A 19,588-nucleotide genomic window follows, 5' to 3' on the forward strand; every position below is an offset into this window, starting at 1 on the left:
CTTCCAGGAAGACACGCTTGTTTTTGAGAACAACAGTCTCAAAAAATAGCTGTACTGACTCAGGGATGACAGAATCAACATTTTTGAAGAAATCGTCCGAGGGGGGATACTGTCTGGTGTCATACACTTGTGTGAGGATATCTTCCACGATGATTTCTGCTGCTGCCTTCACAACTCTCAACCGCTCTTTCTGCACATTGCTTTATTGTTCGATGTACCAATGATCATATAAAATCTTATGGACGGTGTTTTTGAAGCAGACGAATGTCTCTTTGTTGGAGCCCATTTCCACTATGACTATGTCATTGCCATAACACTTTTGGAGGTGAGTTTTCGCTGATCTGACATCAGGGATACAATCACCCTTAATTCGCTGCAGAAGGTGTGATAAAGAAAATTGGCATTCATCACTGTTTTCCAATAGGTAATCGTACACACACTCCATCGCTTCTTCAGTGTTATTGGCTGGACGATACCCTCTATTATTCCCAGTAGCAGGTGGTAATCTAAACAGGCTCCTGTAGCACAATCTGTGGTACATCCCATCTGCAGCAACCAGGTCGTCAATTGCGAGGAGGCGCTCCTCAATGGCCCTTCCCCAATTGTCACCTCGGCATTTAGCTGCATCTAAACAGTTTGCCTCATGCCCAGATTCTCAACTGTTTGTATCACTTTCCTTCTTATCATTTGCAGTTTGCTTTGTTTCGGAAGAAATACTTCAGTAATAGCATCACCACACAAAAAGCAAATCCCTCTCAAGGTAGCAGCCAGTTTACTTGATAATCTAGTCGATGAAGTCTTCGGTACAGAAGCAGAATCCCCTCCTCGATGAATTCAGACTTCAACGTTACACACAGCTGTATATCTTTTCCTGCATGCATCATGAACACTGACTTGGTTGCAAATTTGGAGGAAATTTTTATTTTCTGTGAGACCATGTTTTTGACTCACTTCAATTATTGTTCGAATCCCTTGTTCTTTGATGATCACAACAGGGCCTGTGTCGAGGCCCTCACGACACACGAAGCACACGTCCGGAGGGATATACATACCGCAACACACTGAGGTCTGTCCTGGAAGGGCCGGGTGCGGGTATGGTGTTCAAGGGAGGGGACAACGAAAACACTCGGGTTTATCTCCTCTCTCTGTCACCTGTCTGTCTTTCGCACACCCGTACGAACGATTAGGACTCCTAAAATAGCCTTCCTTTTACAAGATTAGCAGATCTTCACGATCCAAGAAGAATGTTATTGCCATGGGGACCTTCATCTGTCTGAAACTCTTCCCAATTGTTCCTGAAACAAAAAAAAAATATGTAAAATTAGTCTACACATTAGGTCTCAAATAAATATTTTTAACAATAACTAAAATAAATAAATTTTAAATACTTAATAAATAAAACCATAAAAATACGTGAGAACAGTTTTATATGTATTTCCCCCCGAAAAACCACATATGACATTTTTTGGTAAACTGTCGTTTTTGAGAGAACTGCTGAGCCTACAGGTACCATCTTGGTCTCAAATGAAAGATAATTAAATTTACTACAAATTCGATTGGTATAATCTATGAGGGGGGATGCGTATTTTAGAAGATATTTCACAAAAAAAGTGACCATTTTGAAACAATTTCACCTTTTTGGAAAAAATGGCCTCTTTTCGAAGAACTGTATCTTAGGAACCAACGGCTGTAGAGAGCTTGCTCTTGTCTCAAATTGTAGAAAATTTAGTCTACTTTAAAACTTTGTGGAATGGCTATACCGATCAGACCCTTCCTTCAATGAGATATTGTGAAAAAACTGAAAAAAGACCGAAAATTTCATGGTTTTTTGGGTACACTGCCACTCGCACTGCACTTTGGAAATTGAAAATCTGGTTTTTTAATTTTTTGTTTTAGGTCCTAACAACATATAAAGAATTCAGAATTACCTGACCTTTTGCAAGCACAGATGTACATCTTGACTGGACTAAAACATCTCTTGAGAACCCAGTATCAAGTTGCAGCTAGTAGCAAGTATACAGTAGGGCAGCGACAACAAGTTCAGCGTAATATCTCACTGAAAACAGTCTTGGCTACACTATTAAAGCGCTAAACAAATAATTTAGTCGTCATATTTATACTAAGGGTAATATTACATAACTTTACACAAACTGATGCCGTCCTCTCTACCTCCTTTGATTTGTACATGAATTTTATATGGTTCGTGATCTCAGGGAGGGTTCGGCCTGTGGCCAGAGGTAGGGGTTAACGCAGTAGGGCCCCCGAGCTGTTATGGCCACTTGGGACCCCTGAAGAAGAACACAAAGTTACTGGTTGATGCCTGATTTATTTATTACGGCACAGCCCTATACATAGTGCTGCCCGTTCTGGCCGTAACGGTTGTCCCGAATCGAATAGTCACACGCGCAACCCACATCCTCAGTGGCGGCTCACGATTTTACTGCGCGTGAAGGACGTACTCTTGCACACGATGCAGCGGTTACAAAATAAGCTCTAACATGACAAATTATACCTTGACGAATAAAACACTTCACTATTACACAATACGTATTACACTGGGCTAATGAAACGTAGGCCCGTATCTCCGGCGACTCTACGTGACTCTTAGACGTGTCCCAGAGACTGGATTGTTAGTAAGTTTGGTGGCACGATACCGTGCGGCGGTTACAAATAAACTCTAACATGACTTAATAAACCCTGACGACAAAAAACACTTCACTACTACATATTACGTATTACACTGGGCTAATGACACGTAGGCCCGAAACTGTGGTGACTCTACGTGACTATTAGACGTGTCCCAAAGACTGACTCGTTAATAAGTTTGGTGGCACGTGTCTCCTACTGGCTGCCCCGTGCGGGCTGAAACTAATTAGCCGGTAAGCTAGGTTGTTGCGTGAAGTGCCGACGTAATAACTCGTAGACTTCCCACAGTACTTACGTAATATGCTGAACACTCATCTTGGAGCACTGATTTATTTAAGGGAAATACCTCATGGTAAATTGAGGCCGACTACGGAACTGTACGTAAAAAATTAAGAAAAGATTATAACTATTGAAGCTACATGTCGGTGAAAGCAAGAGTTGATGGTTCCGCATTGCGCGAAGGCTGCCGGCCTATCCGAGCTCCTAAAGGACCCTGACTCTTTCACCGCGCGCGCCCCTCCTCACCCCCGCCAGCCCTCCTGTGGAAATGTTTGATTTTCGCGTGAAACTGAACCGGCCAGGTTCGGGACAAGGCGTATAGTGAAACATAATTTTGAAAGGACTGAAATATTAAATGATGAAAATAATGTCTAATAAAAACCTGTGGAAAAATATACATAATTGCATTTGTTGTAGTTTGGCGGAGGGATATGCCACACCTGGCTGGATCCTTCCGCCGACGTAGCACTCGTTGCTTGGCGTTCGCCTCGGTTCCCGAACTACACTTTGTTGCGCGCACGAGCGCGTTCTGTGCACACGCCTTTGCGAGACATTGACGAGGCATAGCGGTCTATGCTACATAGAGGAGCATTGGCGGTCGGCGTCAAAACCTTTAACTTGAAAATATAATTTTACACAATTGGCTGTAATCGTAGGCACCTAGTATTCAACGTCTTTCCCCCCATCATTCCTTCTCTCTGTCAACCAAAGACGCCTTTGAAAATCCTACACATGAACATTAGCGGTCAAGTCAATGTTAAATTTAAACTATACAATTTTATTATGGTATGCCATAATGAGATTTAACAGAACAGTGTGTGTGATGTTTGTATGAAAGACGACAGCAATATTTTGTTTTCATACTTTTTTGTGTACGGTATATGCCTGAATAAATTAGAACTTCTCGTACCAGAAAGTACCCGAATGTACCATATGTGTATACTCGAATTGTGTGTGCTATGGCTGTGGCTGGCAAAAATGCCAACGATAAAAATCTGTCTGATCAGTGGTCTGATACGAGACACAATACTTTCACAATACCTTTATGTGTGTCCTTTTCTCCAAGAAAACACAAAGAAAATTATTATTTAGTTTTACTTCGTTAGCATCAGAGACAAGCTAGATAATACTATATTCAGACTCTCCGAATGCCGAGCTTAGAGGTATTAATACAACGGGTAATTTCTAAATGGCATAATAGCTGTCACCAACGACGAACGACGTCTGTCACTCCTATATGGGATTCACCAAATAGTCACTACTGCGATAGTTGGTTTCACCACGAATTTTGTAATTCAGTGATTCAAAAATTTAATACAGTAATAACATAGTCTTTACTAAGAAATTCTCTTTATCATTATGCTTGATTATACGATTTAATTTTTAATAGGATGAACTTATTTATTTTATATTTTTGAAAGGGAATTTTTGATTTATTTGTTGGCTGTCCTGTGTGTAGATCGTGGTGGCGCCTTCTGTTTAGGAATATCTAGCGAGCTAGGTTTTGATTGTTTCTTTTGTGTAAAGGAATGGATCACTTCATTATCTGCTGAAGGTTAAGGCCTAAAAGCAAGTATTACAATAGCTTTAGTTATTTTGTAATAAATCATTGTAAAGCTTTATGTACGTTAGATTATCTTTAGTTAGTAAGAGGTTGTGCCAACTAAGTATTCACGTTTTTATTTTTGAGTATTTTTTTATATTGTAGTTTATTTTAATTTTTAAGATTCAGTAATTATTAATCTTTGATTATAAATGTTCTTTGTGGTTATCTACCCACATTTAACCACGTGCTTTCGTAACTTCATCGGTAGGTTATTTTTATTTCGGAGACCGAATATCTTTTATGCAGTGTAATTAGGCTTGATTTCAGCCCCCACGTTATTGTATTAACTGTATTGGAATTAGAATTTACTGTTTTCCGCTCCACATTGATGGGTCGTCTGTAATTAAATTTATATTAATTTTTTTGTTTTGTTTTTGAATGGGTGGTATCTAGTATCAGGTCAACGTGAAGGAATATCATACGGGATTATAAATTTACCACATTTAAATTCATCATAGTTTATTAAGTAATATTATAGAAAATAAGAAAAAAAAATAACTTTGATAACTCAAAATTTTATACAAATTTTCGGTAAATATTTACAATCGCGGTAGATGCCAAAAAAAATGCTAAAAATCTGAAAATACTTTTATTCTGTGCCCTTTCACTTCCTCTTTTCAAAACAACCGGCGGAGGTAAGAAATTCCAAATACTTTAGGAGATATCGAATTTTTTAATTTCATCATATGTAGAGTCGCGGTATATGCCAAAAAAAAATGCTAAACATCTGAAAATACCTTTATTATATGCTCTTCAACTTCCTCTTTTCATTAAAAGCGGCGGAGATTAGAAATTCCAAATACTTTAGGAGATATCAAATTTTTAAATTTCAGCACAAAACCAGCGCATTCCTGTGGCGTGCGTGCACAATTGTTTCTTGTTTACGTACGGGTATCTATTTTTTTATTGGATAATGATGTCACGTGATTGTTCGTGATAGGCCAGAATTCAAATGAACTAATACGTGATTATTTAGTTCAATTATTGTTTAAAACGGTGTTTAATTACCGCCTCCAACTTACGTGAGTTTTTTACGTTTCTAATTTTAAAGTCTTATTTGTTATTTTGATATTGTTGCGCAAGTAATAAGTAACAAAAAAAATTTACGTGAGTTGTTACTGTACATCCTTTGTTACGGGTTTGTTAGGTAAGGTCAGTTACATTATAAATAATTTAAAACTAAAGAATAATTAAAATTAATTCACATTATTTTTAATATCACCTTAGTTTTAAAGTATTTATAATGTAACTGACCTGACCTAATCGACCATTTTAGTTTACTGTTCACCCTCTGTCCGGGTTTGTTTGGTCAGGTCAGTTACATTATAAATATTTTAAAACTAAACATCCATTAAAATTAATTCACAAAATAATTTTTAATGTCGGCTAAGTTTGAAAGTATTAATAATGTAACTGACCGGACCTAATCAACCATTTTATTAATTACGCATTCACGATTCATGTATTCACGAACACACGGCAAAATAACAAAAATGGCGCCGCTCGAATGGTTCCACAGGTCTTGTATTGCAAAATTAAAAAATTCGATATCTCCTAAAGTATTTGGAATTTCTTATCTCCGCCGCTTTTAATAAAAAGAGGAAGTTGAAGAGCATATGATAAAGGTATTTTAGGATTTTTTACATTTTTTTTGGCATCTACCGCGACTCTACATATGATGAACTTAAAAAATTCGATATCTCCTAAAGTATTTGGAATTTCTTATCTCCGCCGGTTGATTTGAAAAGAGGAAGTGAAAGAGCATAGAATAAAAGTATTTTCGGATTTTTAGCATTTTTTTTGGCATCTACCGCGATTGTAAATATTTACCAAATTTTCCTAGCACGCGACGACCCATTGATACCAATATCTAATTCCAGTAATTTTCAGGGTTAAATTGAATTGCATGAGCCTCTAGCTAATAAATAAGTTTTAAGTAAGAAAATCCGGTAAATATGTAGAGTAACGGTATATGCGAAAAAAAATGCTAAAAATCCGAAAATACTTCTATTATATGCTCTTTCACTTCCTCTTTTCGGTAAATATTTACAATCGCGGTAGATGCCAAAAAAAATGCTAAAAAACCGAAAATACTTTTATTCTATGCTCTTTCACTTCCTCTTTTCAAATCAACCGGCGGAGATAAGAAATTCCAAATACGTTAGGAGATATCGAATTTTTTAATTTCATGATATGTAGAGTTGCGGTAGATGCCAAAAAAAAATGCTAAAAATCCGAAAATACTTTTATTCTATGCTCTTTCACTTCTTATTTTCAAATCAACCGGCGGAGATAAGAAATTCCAAATACTTTAGGAGATATCGAATTTTTTAATTTAGCAATACAACGCCCGTTTAACCCTTCGAACGTCGCCATTTTTTATTTTGACGTGTGTTAGTGAATGCGTAATAAATAAAATGGTCGATTAGGTCAGGTCAGTTACATTATAAATACTTTCAAACTAAGCGAACATTAAAAATAATGTGAATTTAATTTAATGGTTCTTTAGTTTTAAATTATTTATAATGTAACTGACCTGACCTAACAAAACCCGGACAAATGATGAATATCAACAACTCACGTAATTTTTTTTTTACTTATTACTTGCGCAACAATATCAAAAAAAAAAAAACTTTAAAATTAGAAACGTTAAAAACTCACCTAAGTTGGAGGCGGGTACATTTCCTTTGTCACTATAAGGAAATGATGTAGTCGTTCACGGCAGAAGTTGACCGATTAATTAAACATCGTATTGAACAATAAATGAATAAATAATCACGTATTGGTTCATTTGAATACTGACCAATCACGGAATAAATAATCACATATTGGTTCATTTGAATACTGGCCAATCACGGAACAGTCACGTGACAAAATTGTCCAATAAGAAACATGATACTCGTAAACAAGAAACCTTATTATCTATGACAAGAAACAATGGTCATCGCAGCATACTACGCAGGTATTGTGATGAAAATTAAAAAATTCGATATCTCCTAAAGTATTTGGAATTTCTTACCTCCGCCGGTTGTTTTGAAAAGTGGAAGTGAAAGAGCACAGAATAAAAGTATTTTCAGATTTTTAGCATTTTTTTTTGGCATCTACCGCGACTCTACATATAATGAAATTAAAAAATTCGATATCTCCTAAAGTATTTGGAATTTCTTACCTCCGCCGGTTGTTTTGAAAAGAGGAAGTGAAAGGGCACAGAATAAAAGTATTTTCAGATTTTTAGCATTTTTTTTGGCATCTACCGCGATTGTAAATATTTACCCTCTTTTCTAAACACCTGGTGGAGATAATAAATTCCAAATACTTTAGGAGATATAATATTTATAATGTAACTGACCTGACCAAACAAACCGGTGACAAAGGATGAACAGTAGGAACTAAAATGGTTGATTAGGTCAGGTCAGTAACATTAAAAATACTTTCAAACTAAGCGGGCATTAAAAATAATTTGAATTCATTTCAATGGTTGTTTATTTTAAAGTATTTATAATGTAACTGACCTGACCAGACAAACCGGGAGAAAGGATGAACAGTAGGAACTCACGTAATTTTTTTTTTTTACTTATTACTTGCGCAACAAATCCAAATAAAAAATAAAACATTAAAATTTGAAACGTTAAAAACTCACCTAAGTTAGAGGCGGGTACAATTCCTTTGCCATTAGTAGAAAATGATGTAGTCGTTCACCTACGTCGTGAAAAAAAAAAATCATACACGTTAACAAGAAACAATGATGGCCGCATGAATGCAAGGTATTGTGATGAAAATTTAAAAATTCATTATCTTAAGTATTTAGAATTTCTTATCTCCGCCAGGTTTAATGAAAAGAGGAAGTTAAAGAGCATACAATAAAAGTATTTTCGAAATTTTTAAATTTTTTTTAACAAATATCGCCGAACTATGAAAATTAAAAAATTCGACATCACCTAAAGTATTTGGAATTTCTTATCTCCGCCAATTGTTTTGAAAAGAGGAAGTGAAAGAGCATATAATAAAAGTATTTTCGGTTTTTTAGCTTTTTTTTTCCCGCATATACAGCTACTCTACACATTTACCAATAATCCAGCTTAGTTCAGGGGAGGGCAGTTTCACCAATGTTTCTACTTTCTTCCTCCTTTGCAGTGTGTACCACCCCAGCTCTTTCATCATCACAGATGGCCTATGTGTCTCCCCCATTTCCCCTTTCCTTTTCCTACACATACTCATCGCCCATCTAGCCGCTCTGGGTTGTACCCTTTCCGGAATTATTTTCCTTCCCTAGATATTGATCCCAGCTTGCTGCAGCATATTCCATCGGCCTCACTAACGTGGAATATGCCTTATCTTTGTTGGTACTTGTTGTATAGTGTGGTATTTTATTAATAATAAAAATAGTTTAGTACATAATCTAACAGTGTTTTTTGTGGTTGCAACTATGAAGACAGGTTAATTTCCAATTCAATAATTTAAATTTTTGCCAGTGCAATATCATGGGTGCTGCATTGCTAGAGTCCCTTCCTTATAAACGGCTTGCCTCGATGACAGGGACTTTAAAATCGGATACTATTGCGTAGCGACAGGTATTGATAGTGATTCAATAAGAGATAATCAAACAAAGTAAATTAATTTTTCTGATCTGTGCACATTGGTACAAACTTCATTTGGAGATAGTCATTCCTTGAATTCCAGACATTTACAAGAATAAGTAATTATTTTTATTTGAATTAAGTTTTGGTTAAATCTGCTTAATTTCATAATTTAACTTGTAATTAGGTGCTTCATGGTGTATTAACTTATATTTTGGTGTTGTAAATTGTATTATGTTTTTCGGTTTTAATGCAATTACCATTACATAATCTTGTCCCTAGTAATAATAAGGCATATACTGAATTAATGTTATGTGTTGATTCTTCTTTCTGTGTCTTATTAAAGATGCAGTTGTTGGCATTGCTTCGATTTTAGTTTTCTGGTCAGCGATAACTGGTTCAATGCCCTAAACTACTATAAGCAATCTTGAAATCTTGTTTTTAATCTTTTTGTGTTATCTATGCTGAAGAAACCAAGTTTGCCTACTGTATTGTATTTTTTTTTTTTTTTGTAGATTAGAGATGGCACAAAGGTACGGGGAGCCAGGGTGAGTACTTGTACCTTGTAGTTTTATGTAGTTTAATATGCTTAAGAGGTATTATTCATTTACTCATTGCATTTCTCAGTGTGTACCCCTTACCTTGAGAGTACACTTTGAGAATTGGTTACAGGTTTTTTGAATTTCTTAATCTATACACATTATGTAACTGTTAGAAGATATTTTATGGTACTTATAGTTTTTTTTAACAATGGAAGTGAAATTCCTCAAATATATTCATATTTGAAGGATTATAATAAACATAAATGATTGAGTCACTTAGTTAGCATGCTGATTATCATGCATGTTCAGGGTGTCCACTGTACGGGAAAATACGGGAAGTACTGGGTATTTTTTAAATACGGGAATGTACGGGAAAGTCATTGTTTTGTACTGGAATGTCATGAGGGAAGGTAAAATGATCAAGAAAAGTTGGTGCATTTGCAACTCAAATTAAAGGTAATACGAATTTGCACGGAACATGAATTACGCCACGCTGCGAACCGAAATTCAATGAATGAAAATGTCAAACTGTTGGCTTGCCTTGCCAGTGTGTGTTGTGAGCATGGAGGTAAGAAGTTAGGGAGTAGTTTGGCTTGGATGCTGAAGTCATTTTGCTTTTTGGGACACGCCCACTAATGCGACCAAAACAAACTGCGAATACAAGTTTGAAATGGTGTTTTTAATGAAATAAAACAATGTTGTGTTGTGCTTATGGTTGTACAAATAGGCTAGCGAAAAAGCAGTCTGGAATCACATTTCACAAGTAAGTTTATAATTAGATCGTGTTATCTGCATGAAACCATAATATATTTTCTATTGATTTTTGTTGTCCAAATTATATGAATTTACGTAATGTCTTATTTGTTAATAAATATTAGTTTTTACTTCAGTAGGTACGTCTTGTTTTGTAGTTGATTTCGCATAATTTCACCCGATTTTAAATTTGCAACACATTTCTTAATACATGTGCTACCAGCTTGCTTGTACCAAAGCCCAGTACGTAATGTACCAATTTTATCGTCAACGATTATAAGACTTAACTTAAAAGAAATGGTGAGGAAATTGATGAGGAGAAGTGATTTAATCTGTAAAAAATTTCATTTTTTGTTTTATGCAGTGTGGTTTAGTATCATTTTGTTCTAAAATTCCCTCGGCATAACGTTTCCGTAATTAAAGTAATAACAATCAATTTCGAAAATTTTTCTTTCGAAGTTAAACCCAGCTGATTTTGACTTCACCATGGCTAGTCGCGTGTACATGGTAGAGATGCAAAACCAAAATTAAACACTTGATTAGGTGTTGAGTAGATTATTGCAGGGTTCATACTAATTACTTCGTAAGCAAACATTTAAATTTATTCTCACACATAAAAAAAAGGATAAATAATAATACACGTAATACTGACAAGTGGCATTTTAGACATAAAAATTACAATCCTTACGTGATGCCACACCTAAGCTTACACACCGTCCCAACCCAACTTCTTCTTCCACCAATAATAAATTAAAGTTTTACTTACAATAATTCTCGCCGTGTAGTAGAAATTTACCAAAACTGTAGAGCACGCGGTGCCTCCGGGTACCCGGGGTGTAAACTTGGCATAGGTGACACATGTAGCTCAGTCAAATGGCAGCGGTGTTCGCACTTCGGGGTGAGTTCCATTAACACTTGCGACTCACGAGAAGTTTAAGATCGCTTACGGTAAATACGTTGCTGTTCCTTCCAAATTATATATAAAAAAAATTAACTAGCTGATGCAGGCCGCGACAACGATGGCACCGCGTAGCACTTTCCATGATTACCAGTTAACAACGACCGTGTGGGTCGCGTCCCTACTCCCGTGCACGGAGCTACACCGACACCCCATATTCATGGCTCTCCGCTCCCGTTCAGGAACTACCAGCTGTTCCGTCGTCTGTCAACGCCCGCAAGCCACTGTCTCCCCTAGAGTCCAAACAGTCTCTCCCCTGCATGTGTCACACACCTGTGACGTCATCCACCTCCCTCCGCTAATTGCCCTCTTTCATACGTGGACAAGTCCATTCAACAGAGGTAAATGGCCGCACGGAAAACCAAAGTCTTTGATTAATTTTAACCGAGACCTTTGAAGACGTAAATAGAAATAAATATGAAAGCATTAACTAAAAAAATTATGTTAACATTAAAATTACACATAATTAAACATTAAGCATAATAACATGAGACACCAAAAGTGACATTGTACACCATCCTGCATCTTCTGTGGAGATATGTTTGTAAACAAAAAATGTTTTTACATATTTTCTGGATTTTTGGCGTGTTATTTGGTTAAGTTGTGGCTGGTAATTAATCAATGAGCTGTGATAACTTTGTCAAGTATATAAATATTGTTTGCTGGCTTTACGGGAAACTCCAAGTTATCTTGCAGATGAGAGAAGAGAAAAATAGTGTCAAGTGTAGTGTTACGACCTCGGTCATTGCGACTCTTTGTTTTGAAGTCTCGTTCGCTGCTTATGTAGTGATATTTCTCTATTTTTAAATTGTATGAATATTCACTTGATGTGATAAGGGTCGGAGTTATTATTTTATTACTTGTTTTATTTTTTGTAATAAATCTGTGCGTCATGTTCTGTGCGCAACACGTAAAAATAAAGTAAAATTCTAAATGGGATCAAGAGTTTTCGTGGCTATTGCTTGATGCTAATGATGTGTACAAAGCTAAATGCAAACTATGTGCCAGAAATTTCGCTGTGGATTCTATGGGAAGGAGTGAGATTGTTTCGCATAACAATGGGAAGGAATGAAAATTCAGCTCTCTACACCACCTCTAAAATATTCATTTTCAACTGCATGTCTATCAACTGATTCATTATCAATTGCATCAGCTTCGTCAGTTGTATCTGTTTCATCAAATCAAGGAAGTTGTAAGGAAGATGGCTTGGGACAAGAGAAGTCGATTGGTGAGTTGTCAGGTCGTTTGCTTGTTGCGGGAACTTCACATGCAAATGAAGGTGTTGGTATCAAAAGAATGTTGACAAAAGACAGTGTAACCAGGGCAGAAGTGTATTGGTGTCTATCAACAGTACTGAACCATTCTTCCCTGCAAACAGCAGAAAAAAACTACCCTGTTTAAGAAAATGTTCCCGATGTGCAAAATAGCCAACAGCATGCAACTACACAGGACTAAAATTGCATATTCGGTTGTTTATGGTCTAGCACCGTACTTCACAAATGAATTAGAAAGTCTGCTGAAATATTGTAACAAAATTACTGTAGGCTTTGACGAATCACTCAACAAAGTAGCTCATTGTCAGCAAATGGATGTGGCTGTGCGGTTCTGGGATGTTGATGCTACTTGACAAGTTCTTTGTTCCAATGTTGCAGAAGTAATGAAAGTTTCATCTTTTTTCTTTCTTCTATTTTAGTATATCGGATTTGGTTACGGTAATTTTTATAACTTGATAAACACATGCTCATGATAATAGGTAACCTAGAACTGGTTGAACTAACTATGCCTGTTAACTTGACAATATTGACAACTTATATTTTGAGTAAGAAATACATAATCCTACACAGTAGTTTAATGTAAATGGATTTACATAGTGAAGGTATGCATAGTGTCACAAGTTTGAGATCTCTCGTATGTTCACTCAAAGCTGAGTATCAAGGGAAAAAAAAGGAGTTTATATTAAAGAAATTCCAAGAAATTTAGAAAATTTTGAGGAATTTGAAAAACAAGATAACTTGCAAAGATAAAGTTCGAGGTCAATTTTAGGTGTTGCACAATTTCATGGCTCCAGTGCCTGACACCAGCTTAAAGACCTGTGGAATAAGTCTACAACTCTAGAAGGCAAAGTGCCATTGATGAGATGCAGATTAAAGGGATTGTTGGCTTATCCACTCACCTACCATACAACTACTATACAATTCACTAGTTATGACATATTTTTTAGCATAATACATCTATATAATCTTGCAAAATTGATTTAGAATAGAAAAAAAATGGTTTGGTCAGGGAAACTCAGGGAAGTTGTCTAGAGTAAGAGTAGAGGAACGGTGGTTGCTATTCAACAAATAAAGTTAATTATTTTCAGCTTTATTTGATGACAGTTATAGCCAGGCAACTTAGTAATTGACCTTGTACGGTTCTGTTCCGGGCAGCTCCTCCCTCCCTAACTTCCACCCCTCCTACCCCTCCGAATCATCTGCAGGTAGGGGAGGCCCACTCCTCCCTCAAGGACAACTTACACGAACACACTTCACTCGCTTCGCGATGAGGCTGAAAGGTATTCGCACTAACAAAATATTTGTTGCGTTTGACGCAGCATTATGGGGGTCATTTGGTTGACGCAATAATGAAATCTACATCCGATATCGGTAATCGAGGGGGAAAAGACTCCTGAAACGTATTTTGGAAACCCTCAAAATTACAAAAACTACATATTCATTCCCACTTCTATATCTAGATGAACATATTGATCAGATGCATGGGCACATCTATAGAAGCATGCACTTAACTTTTCTAAATATATCCCATTAGTGAAATGTCACTGTCACCGATGAAAGTCTCATAGGGCATTGGAACCTCTGAGAAACAACTGCATGTCTATTTAGGGCATTGGACATAAAAACTATACATTACATGCACCTGGCAATCGTAAAGTGTCAATTAAATGTAAACAAAATTGACAACCAAGTTGAGTCAAAACGTTTGCTGTCATGTATTAGTACACCATTCCCCTTAATAAGTAATATTAATATTTCAAGCCAATAGAACATTAATTCGCATAGGCTATGCAACCTGCATAGTTATCACATACAGCTGCAAAAGAACCATTAGAAAGATTAATTAATAATTTGAATAACCAAAGGAAATATTATACTTACCTAGTCAGTCGAATTCCGAGTTGAAGCTATGTGCAGTATCTGTTCCACTTGAATTTTCATCAGATGATGATTGAAGGGTTACAATAATTTTGTCGATTTCAATGTCCATGATTCAATCACTTCTGAAATATTCAGCTTCAATACCTTTAACATGTTTGCAGCACTTTTTCCACTGTTCGACGGAGTACGAAGCAAACAATTTCTCACATAGTTTTCTTTTTCGTCCAACGAGTTACCTATTTCCTCAGAGACCTTCCTCTTGATGTCCCCCCACACTAGCTCGATCGGATTTAGATCCGGGTGGTAGGGGGGCAATCGAATCATGTCATGGCCATATTTGTTTATGATTTCGTCTACCTTGAATATTTTAGGGGAAGGATGCTGTTTCACCAAACACAACAAATCTGCTTTGTTCATGTCAGGAGAAAACTGGATGCTATTTTCCCTAAGCCAATCTTGAATGTCATGTTTAAGAGTAGCTAATAAAGGTTTTCTATTAGTTTGAACATTGTGGTAACTAGCATTGTCTAAAACAATGACACTGCGTTGGCAAATTTGGTAGTAACTTTTGTTCTAGCCACAACGAAAAATTTGCATAGTTCATATCATCGTGATAGTCACCGGATTTTTGTTTTTATTTAAAAATCAATAACACATTCTGGACAAAGCCTTGTTTGCCACCAGCATGCACAATTATCAATCATTGCCTTTTACCGATAGATTCTGTGACCCCCAGTTCAGTGCTGGATTGCCAGCAAGAACTTACACTGTAAGTAGCGTGTAGATATGTTTCATCAATATATACTATATTTCGCCCTGCATTTCGGTACGCACGAATGTCTTGTAAATATTTTCCTCTCCATGCGGTAATTTAAGGTTTCTCTATCAAAAGTTTTCTTCTAGACTGACATTTTTCCCATCGAAAAATGAGACGTTTCAACAGTTTGCGCAAGTATTCTTTGCTGCAGTTCACAATACCATCATCTTGTAAGGACTTTGTCAAATTCTTTAATGTCGGCACTGTTTTTCTAACGGTATAAAATTCATGAATTTTCCTACGAATCGCACATTCGGAAAAGTCATCAACTTCAATTCTTTTCTTTCGGTCTTTGTTCTTACCCGTGGGTGTGGAAAATGATAAACTACTTTTACTTTTAATTTTACCTTCCGCAATGATACTTTTAATGTTTGATTGCGAAACACCTGTCGCCGCACTTGCTGATTCTGTGACGTAATTTAATTTATATAAACGTTTCTGTTCTTTTAAATGTGTTACAACATTGTAAACGATTTTCCTTGCTTGTCCACGTAATGGTGTATCGGCTGAAATGCGTGACTTAATTCCTGAAGTTGAAGCCATAACACAAACCGTATGGTGTAAACCGACCTGCGAAGCACTATCTCGGGAGCGGCGTATCCAGGAAGCACAACCGTCAACTGATCCCCACCACTCCACTCCGCTAGAGAATCACGTGACCGCCGCCTGACACTGGGGTCTGCGCAGGTCGAAAACAAAGTTGCCGGATTATAATGTTCTGTACACAAAGATAAATATTGGCTATCTGGCTTTTTGGGTTAGCCATTCTATATTTTATAACTTAACTGTTAGCTAGTTTAGCTATTTTGAACTACCAGAACATCCAGATATCCTATCTAGGTGTGTATACTTTTTGCTTTAAAATTTGTCATGCTTTGTCACTGAAAAGTGTTTTTTTCTGTCCTAACTCTAGAAGATATACGTATTATATTTAAGTAAACATCTTATAATCATGTATTTATTCAATTTTAAGTAGAGATGCCTTAATTTGTTATCATTATCTTAATGGTAGTTTTAATTTTGTTTGTATTTTTTCAAATTAAGTATTTGTTTTTTTTTTTAGGTTCTCCGATGGAGTCAAGCTTTATGTTAAGTTCCTACCTTTGGAATGTAACGAAGTAAGTACCTGTGTAACGAGTGATGTGAAATGGTATTCCAGTAAACTGTATAATTTCAATTGGCATATTTCAGGCTGCACAAATTAATCTCTCTTCTGTGGTGTTGCTCTGTATGACTTATATTGATTTAAACTATTTTATGGACATAATGCCTTGCAGTGGCATATTTCATTAAAAATGTTTTCAATCAACCTTCCCAGTTGCAAGAATCATTCAAAGAACATATGGCTTATTGTATGAACCATGAAATGAAGTTCAAGTAGTTACTGACCTAGTGTATATTCAGATTAACCTTCTGATTTACTTTGCATGGAATAATGTCTGATTCAAACTCTTATTCTTTATTACCAGATAATGTGTTTAATAAAGTAATGATTTTCCTAAATATTATTATTAATTTAAATTGCTTTTGAATGTGTGTTTAATGTTATTTACTTAATCATGTGTAATTTTTTTGTGTGAAAGCGAAGGGTTGGTACCAGTAATTCATTGACAAGTTCACAGGGGGGGGGGGGGGGGGGGGAGGATATGGGGGTGATGCATCCCTCCTCCCCCGAAATTCTAAAAAGTCTTGTCCTTCCCACCAACAAATGGAAAGGATTCCAAAGCAAACATCGGGGAAAATGGTAATATCCTCTTCCCTCCCAAAATTAAATTATGAGTACGCTTGGTAGAAAGGCACTACCATATAAAAGGACGAACCAACCCAGCTGAGGCATACTCAGTATGTGATGTTGCCCATGTGGGAAACGAGACTTGTTTGACCCCTTGTAACACTAATGCAGAAAAGACTGACCCACTGTATATCTGGTACGTTGTTATAGAACCTGTGGGCTTGTAAGGCATTCCTCACGCCTTGCTTCGTACTCACTTTCCCATGTGGTAACGTAAAAAAACAATGTCGCAGAAAAACATTTTTATTGACATGGTGTGTTCTACACATTCATACCAATAAATAACAACACAGCTGATAAAGGGTCTATATGTTCGAACAAGAACTGTTGTATTGGTTTCGAAGAATTGCGTGCAGACAAAAAATAATTAAATTAAACATTTCACCCCTCAAGGTAGGCCTTGAGGATAAGATGATATTTTACATTAAGATTTAAATTGTGAGAATGAATGATTTCAGTGATCAGCAAAGTTGATTGTAGGTTGTAGGCAGTGGACTACCTCTGCTGGCCTTATCAGGAGACTGGGGTTTAGGCAGTGTCCTACCTCAGGTGGCCTTCTCAGGAGACTAGGGTGTTGGCAGTTTCCTACCTTGGGGAGCGTTCAAGTATTACGTATCACAATTTTTGAAGATTTTTGACCCTCCATCCCTCCCATGTAACGCGCAGTAACATTTTTCTGAACCCCCTCGCCCTCCTTAAACGTTATGTAACACCCAAGTGACTATTTTTACCTAAAAGTCATAATGTTGCGCAAAGTACCGGAAAGTCGCTAAAATACCTTTGTTATTGTTTTATTTGTGTTTTTGGTAATAATAAATAAAACAAGCAATTTCTAACTCGAAATACAAGCGTATATTGTTTATTTTATTTATTTGTAGTTATTTAATAACAAAAAATGACGTACAATATAATCAAGGGATTCCCCGTAAAACATAAACGAAAAGGGTTGCAAACTTGGGAAATTTTAACTGCCTAGTTTTTTATTTAAATAAAAAAAAATTACGTAACACGTTCGAACCCCCACCCTGCCCTTGTTACACATCGTAACATTTTACAAGACCCCCTCCCCCCAAATTGCGTTACGTAATACTTGAATGCCCCCTTGGGTGGCCTTCTCAGGAGACTGGGGTGTAGGCAGTGGTCTTCTCAGGAGACTGGTGTATTCAGTGTCCTACCTTAGGTGGCTGTCTCAGGAGACTGTGATGAGGGATGTATTGAATAGTGCTAGGACAGCATTGACTTGTGCTACATGATGACCTTTGGTGCCATTTTAATTTAGTTCTTGAGGTAATAAAAAGTAATTTACATTTTTTAAATTATGTTAGTTGACATGATACAGTAACAAACTCTTAATTAATAAAATAAACAATATTACATTAAATAAAATATACCAGCCTTGGGTGCCCACGGCTACCCTGTAGTAATTTTGTGTCTGTTTGTTATTGTAATGAATCTATAAAAAACTTTTTAATGTGATTTTGAGTGTCTGTTGGAAACAAACATCACTCTAGGAACCAACTTAAGAATTGAATTAGATTTAATCAGGGATGGGCCAAAAATCCGTAAATACCATACGATTCGGTTTTTCAAATTTTAATATTTTAGGAAATGGACTCAGAAGAATTTTGGAGGACCTGTAGTATATTCAAAGATTTTAAACAGACAATTCATTGGTCCCCAAAATATTGTTTACATTTAAAGGGTGTTACTGGCCTTGTGTAGTTAAAGAAAAACTGTATATAAATTTATTTATAAAAGTTTCTGGAAGCTGCCTTATGGGCTACACAGTAACAACGGTATAATCAGAGGACACAAGGGAGAAACATTTAAAATTTAATTAGTTCTCACAATAGGAACTAGGAAAGTGGATCATAATCGAAGTAAAAAAACATCTTGGTTGCTTATCTACTTACTACCTGTTTTATTGTTAATTAAGATTTGTTATATTTAGTTGATTTAAGACTTTAGTTCTAATAGGTGCTGGAGTTTATATTCACAATATTCCACGGAGGACTGTTCTCTGGCTCAGAATAACTAGAAGATTATGGCATTCATCAATTTACGAGTGACCGGTGTAAATTTTGAAGATAAAATTTTGAAAAGTTTTGAAAGATTGACCTGGTTCTTGCATCCCACTGGAACCAAAAAAAGTGTCAAGTGGTCAATAATCCAAATAAACAGAAAAGTTAGGGCAAAAGATTAAATGGGGAGGCAAATATAGCCAAAAGGACATTGAATTTTCCACTTACCAGTCTGGGCTTGGAGTGAAGTGAGTCACTCCGTCAGGAGAGGCGGCGCGTGTGGTCGTGGCGAACCGTCGTGAGACATCGTAAGCACTAGCTACTTGGCTGAACTAAAGTGACTAGCCATGTAGATAAAGAAAAATTAGGGAAAACTCCCAAACTTAAGAGATTACATCTCTTAATTTAGTTGCGGCCGAAAATGTCAAAGTCGCGGGCGATG

At 36.4% G+C, this 19,588-nt stretch overlaps 1 protein-coding gene across 6 annotated transcripts in view; it reads left to right on the forward strand.

Moving 5' to 3' along the window:
* Positions 1-4,373: 4,373 nt before the first annotated feature.
* Positions 4,374-19,588, forward strand: part of LOC134530599 (tudor domain-containing 6-like) — a 229,928-nt gene continuing 214,713 nt past the window's right edge. For 4 of the 6 annotated variants that reach the window (XM_063365575.1, XM_063365578.1, XM_063365577.1 and 1 more), the window contains exons 1-3: positions 4,391-4,494; positions 9,624-9,656; positions 16,397-16,451. In XM_063365575.1, the coding sequence (XP_063221645.1) occupies positions 9,631-9,656; positions 16,397-16,451 (81 nt within the window). In that variant the 5' untranslated portion in view covers positions 4,391-4,494; positions 9,624-9,630. Of the gene's footprint in view, positions 4,495-9,623; positions 9,657-16,396; positions 16,452-19,588 lie in introns of all 6 variants that reach the window. The other 2 variants (XM_063365580.1, XM_063365576.1) reach the window with 2 other exon arrangements.

This window comes from Bacillus rossius, chromosome 3 (genome assembly GCF_032445375.1).
Source record: "Bacillus rossius redtenbacheri isolate Brsri chromosome 3, Brsri_v3, whole genome shotgun sequence".
Lineage (NCBI taxonomy): Eukaryota > Metazoa > Arthropoda > Insecta > Phasmatodea > Bacillidae > Bacillus > Bacillus rossius.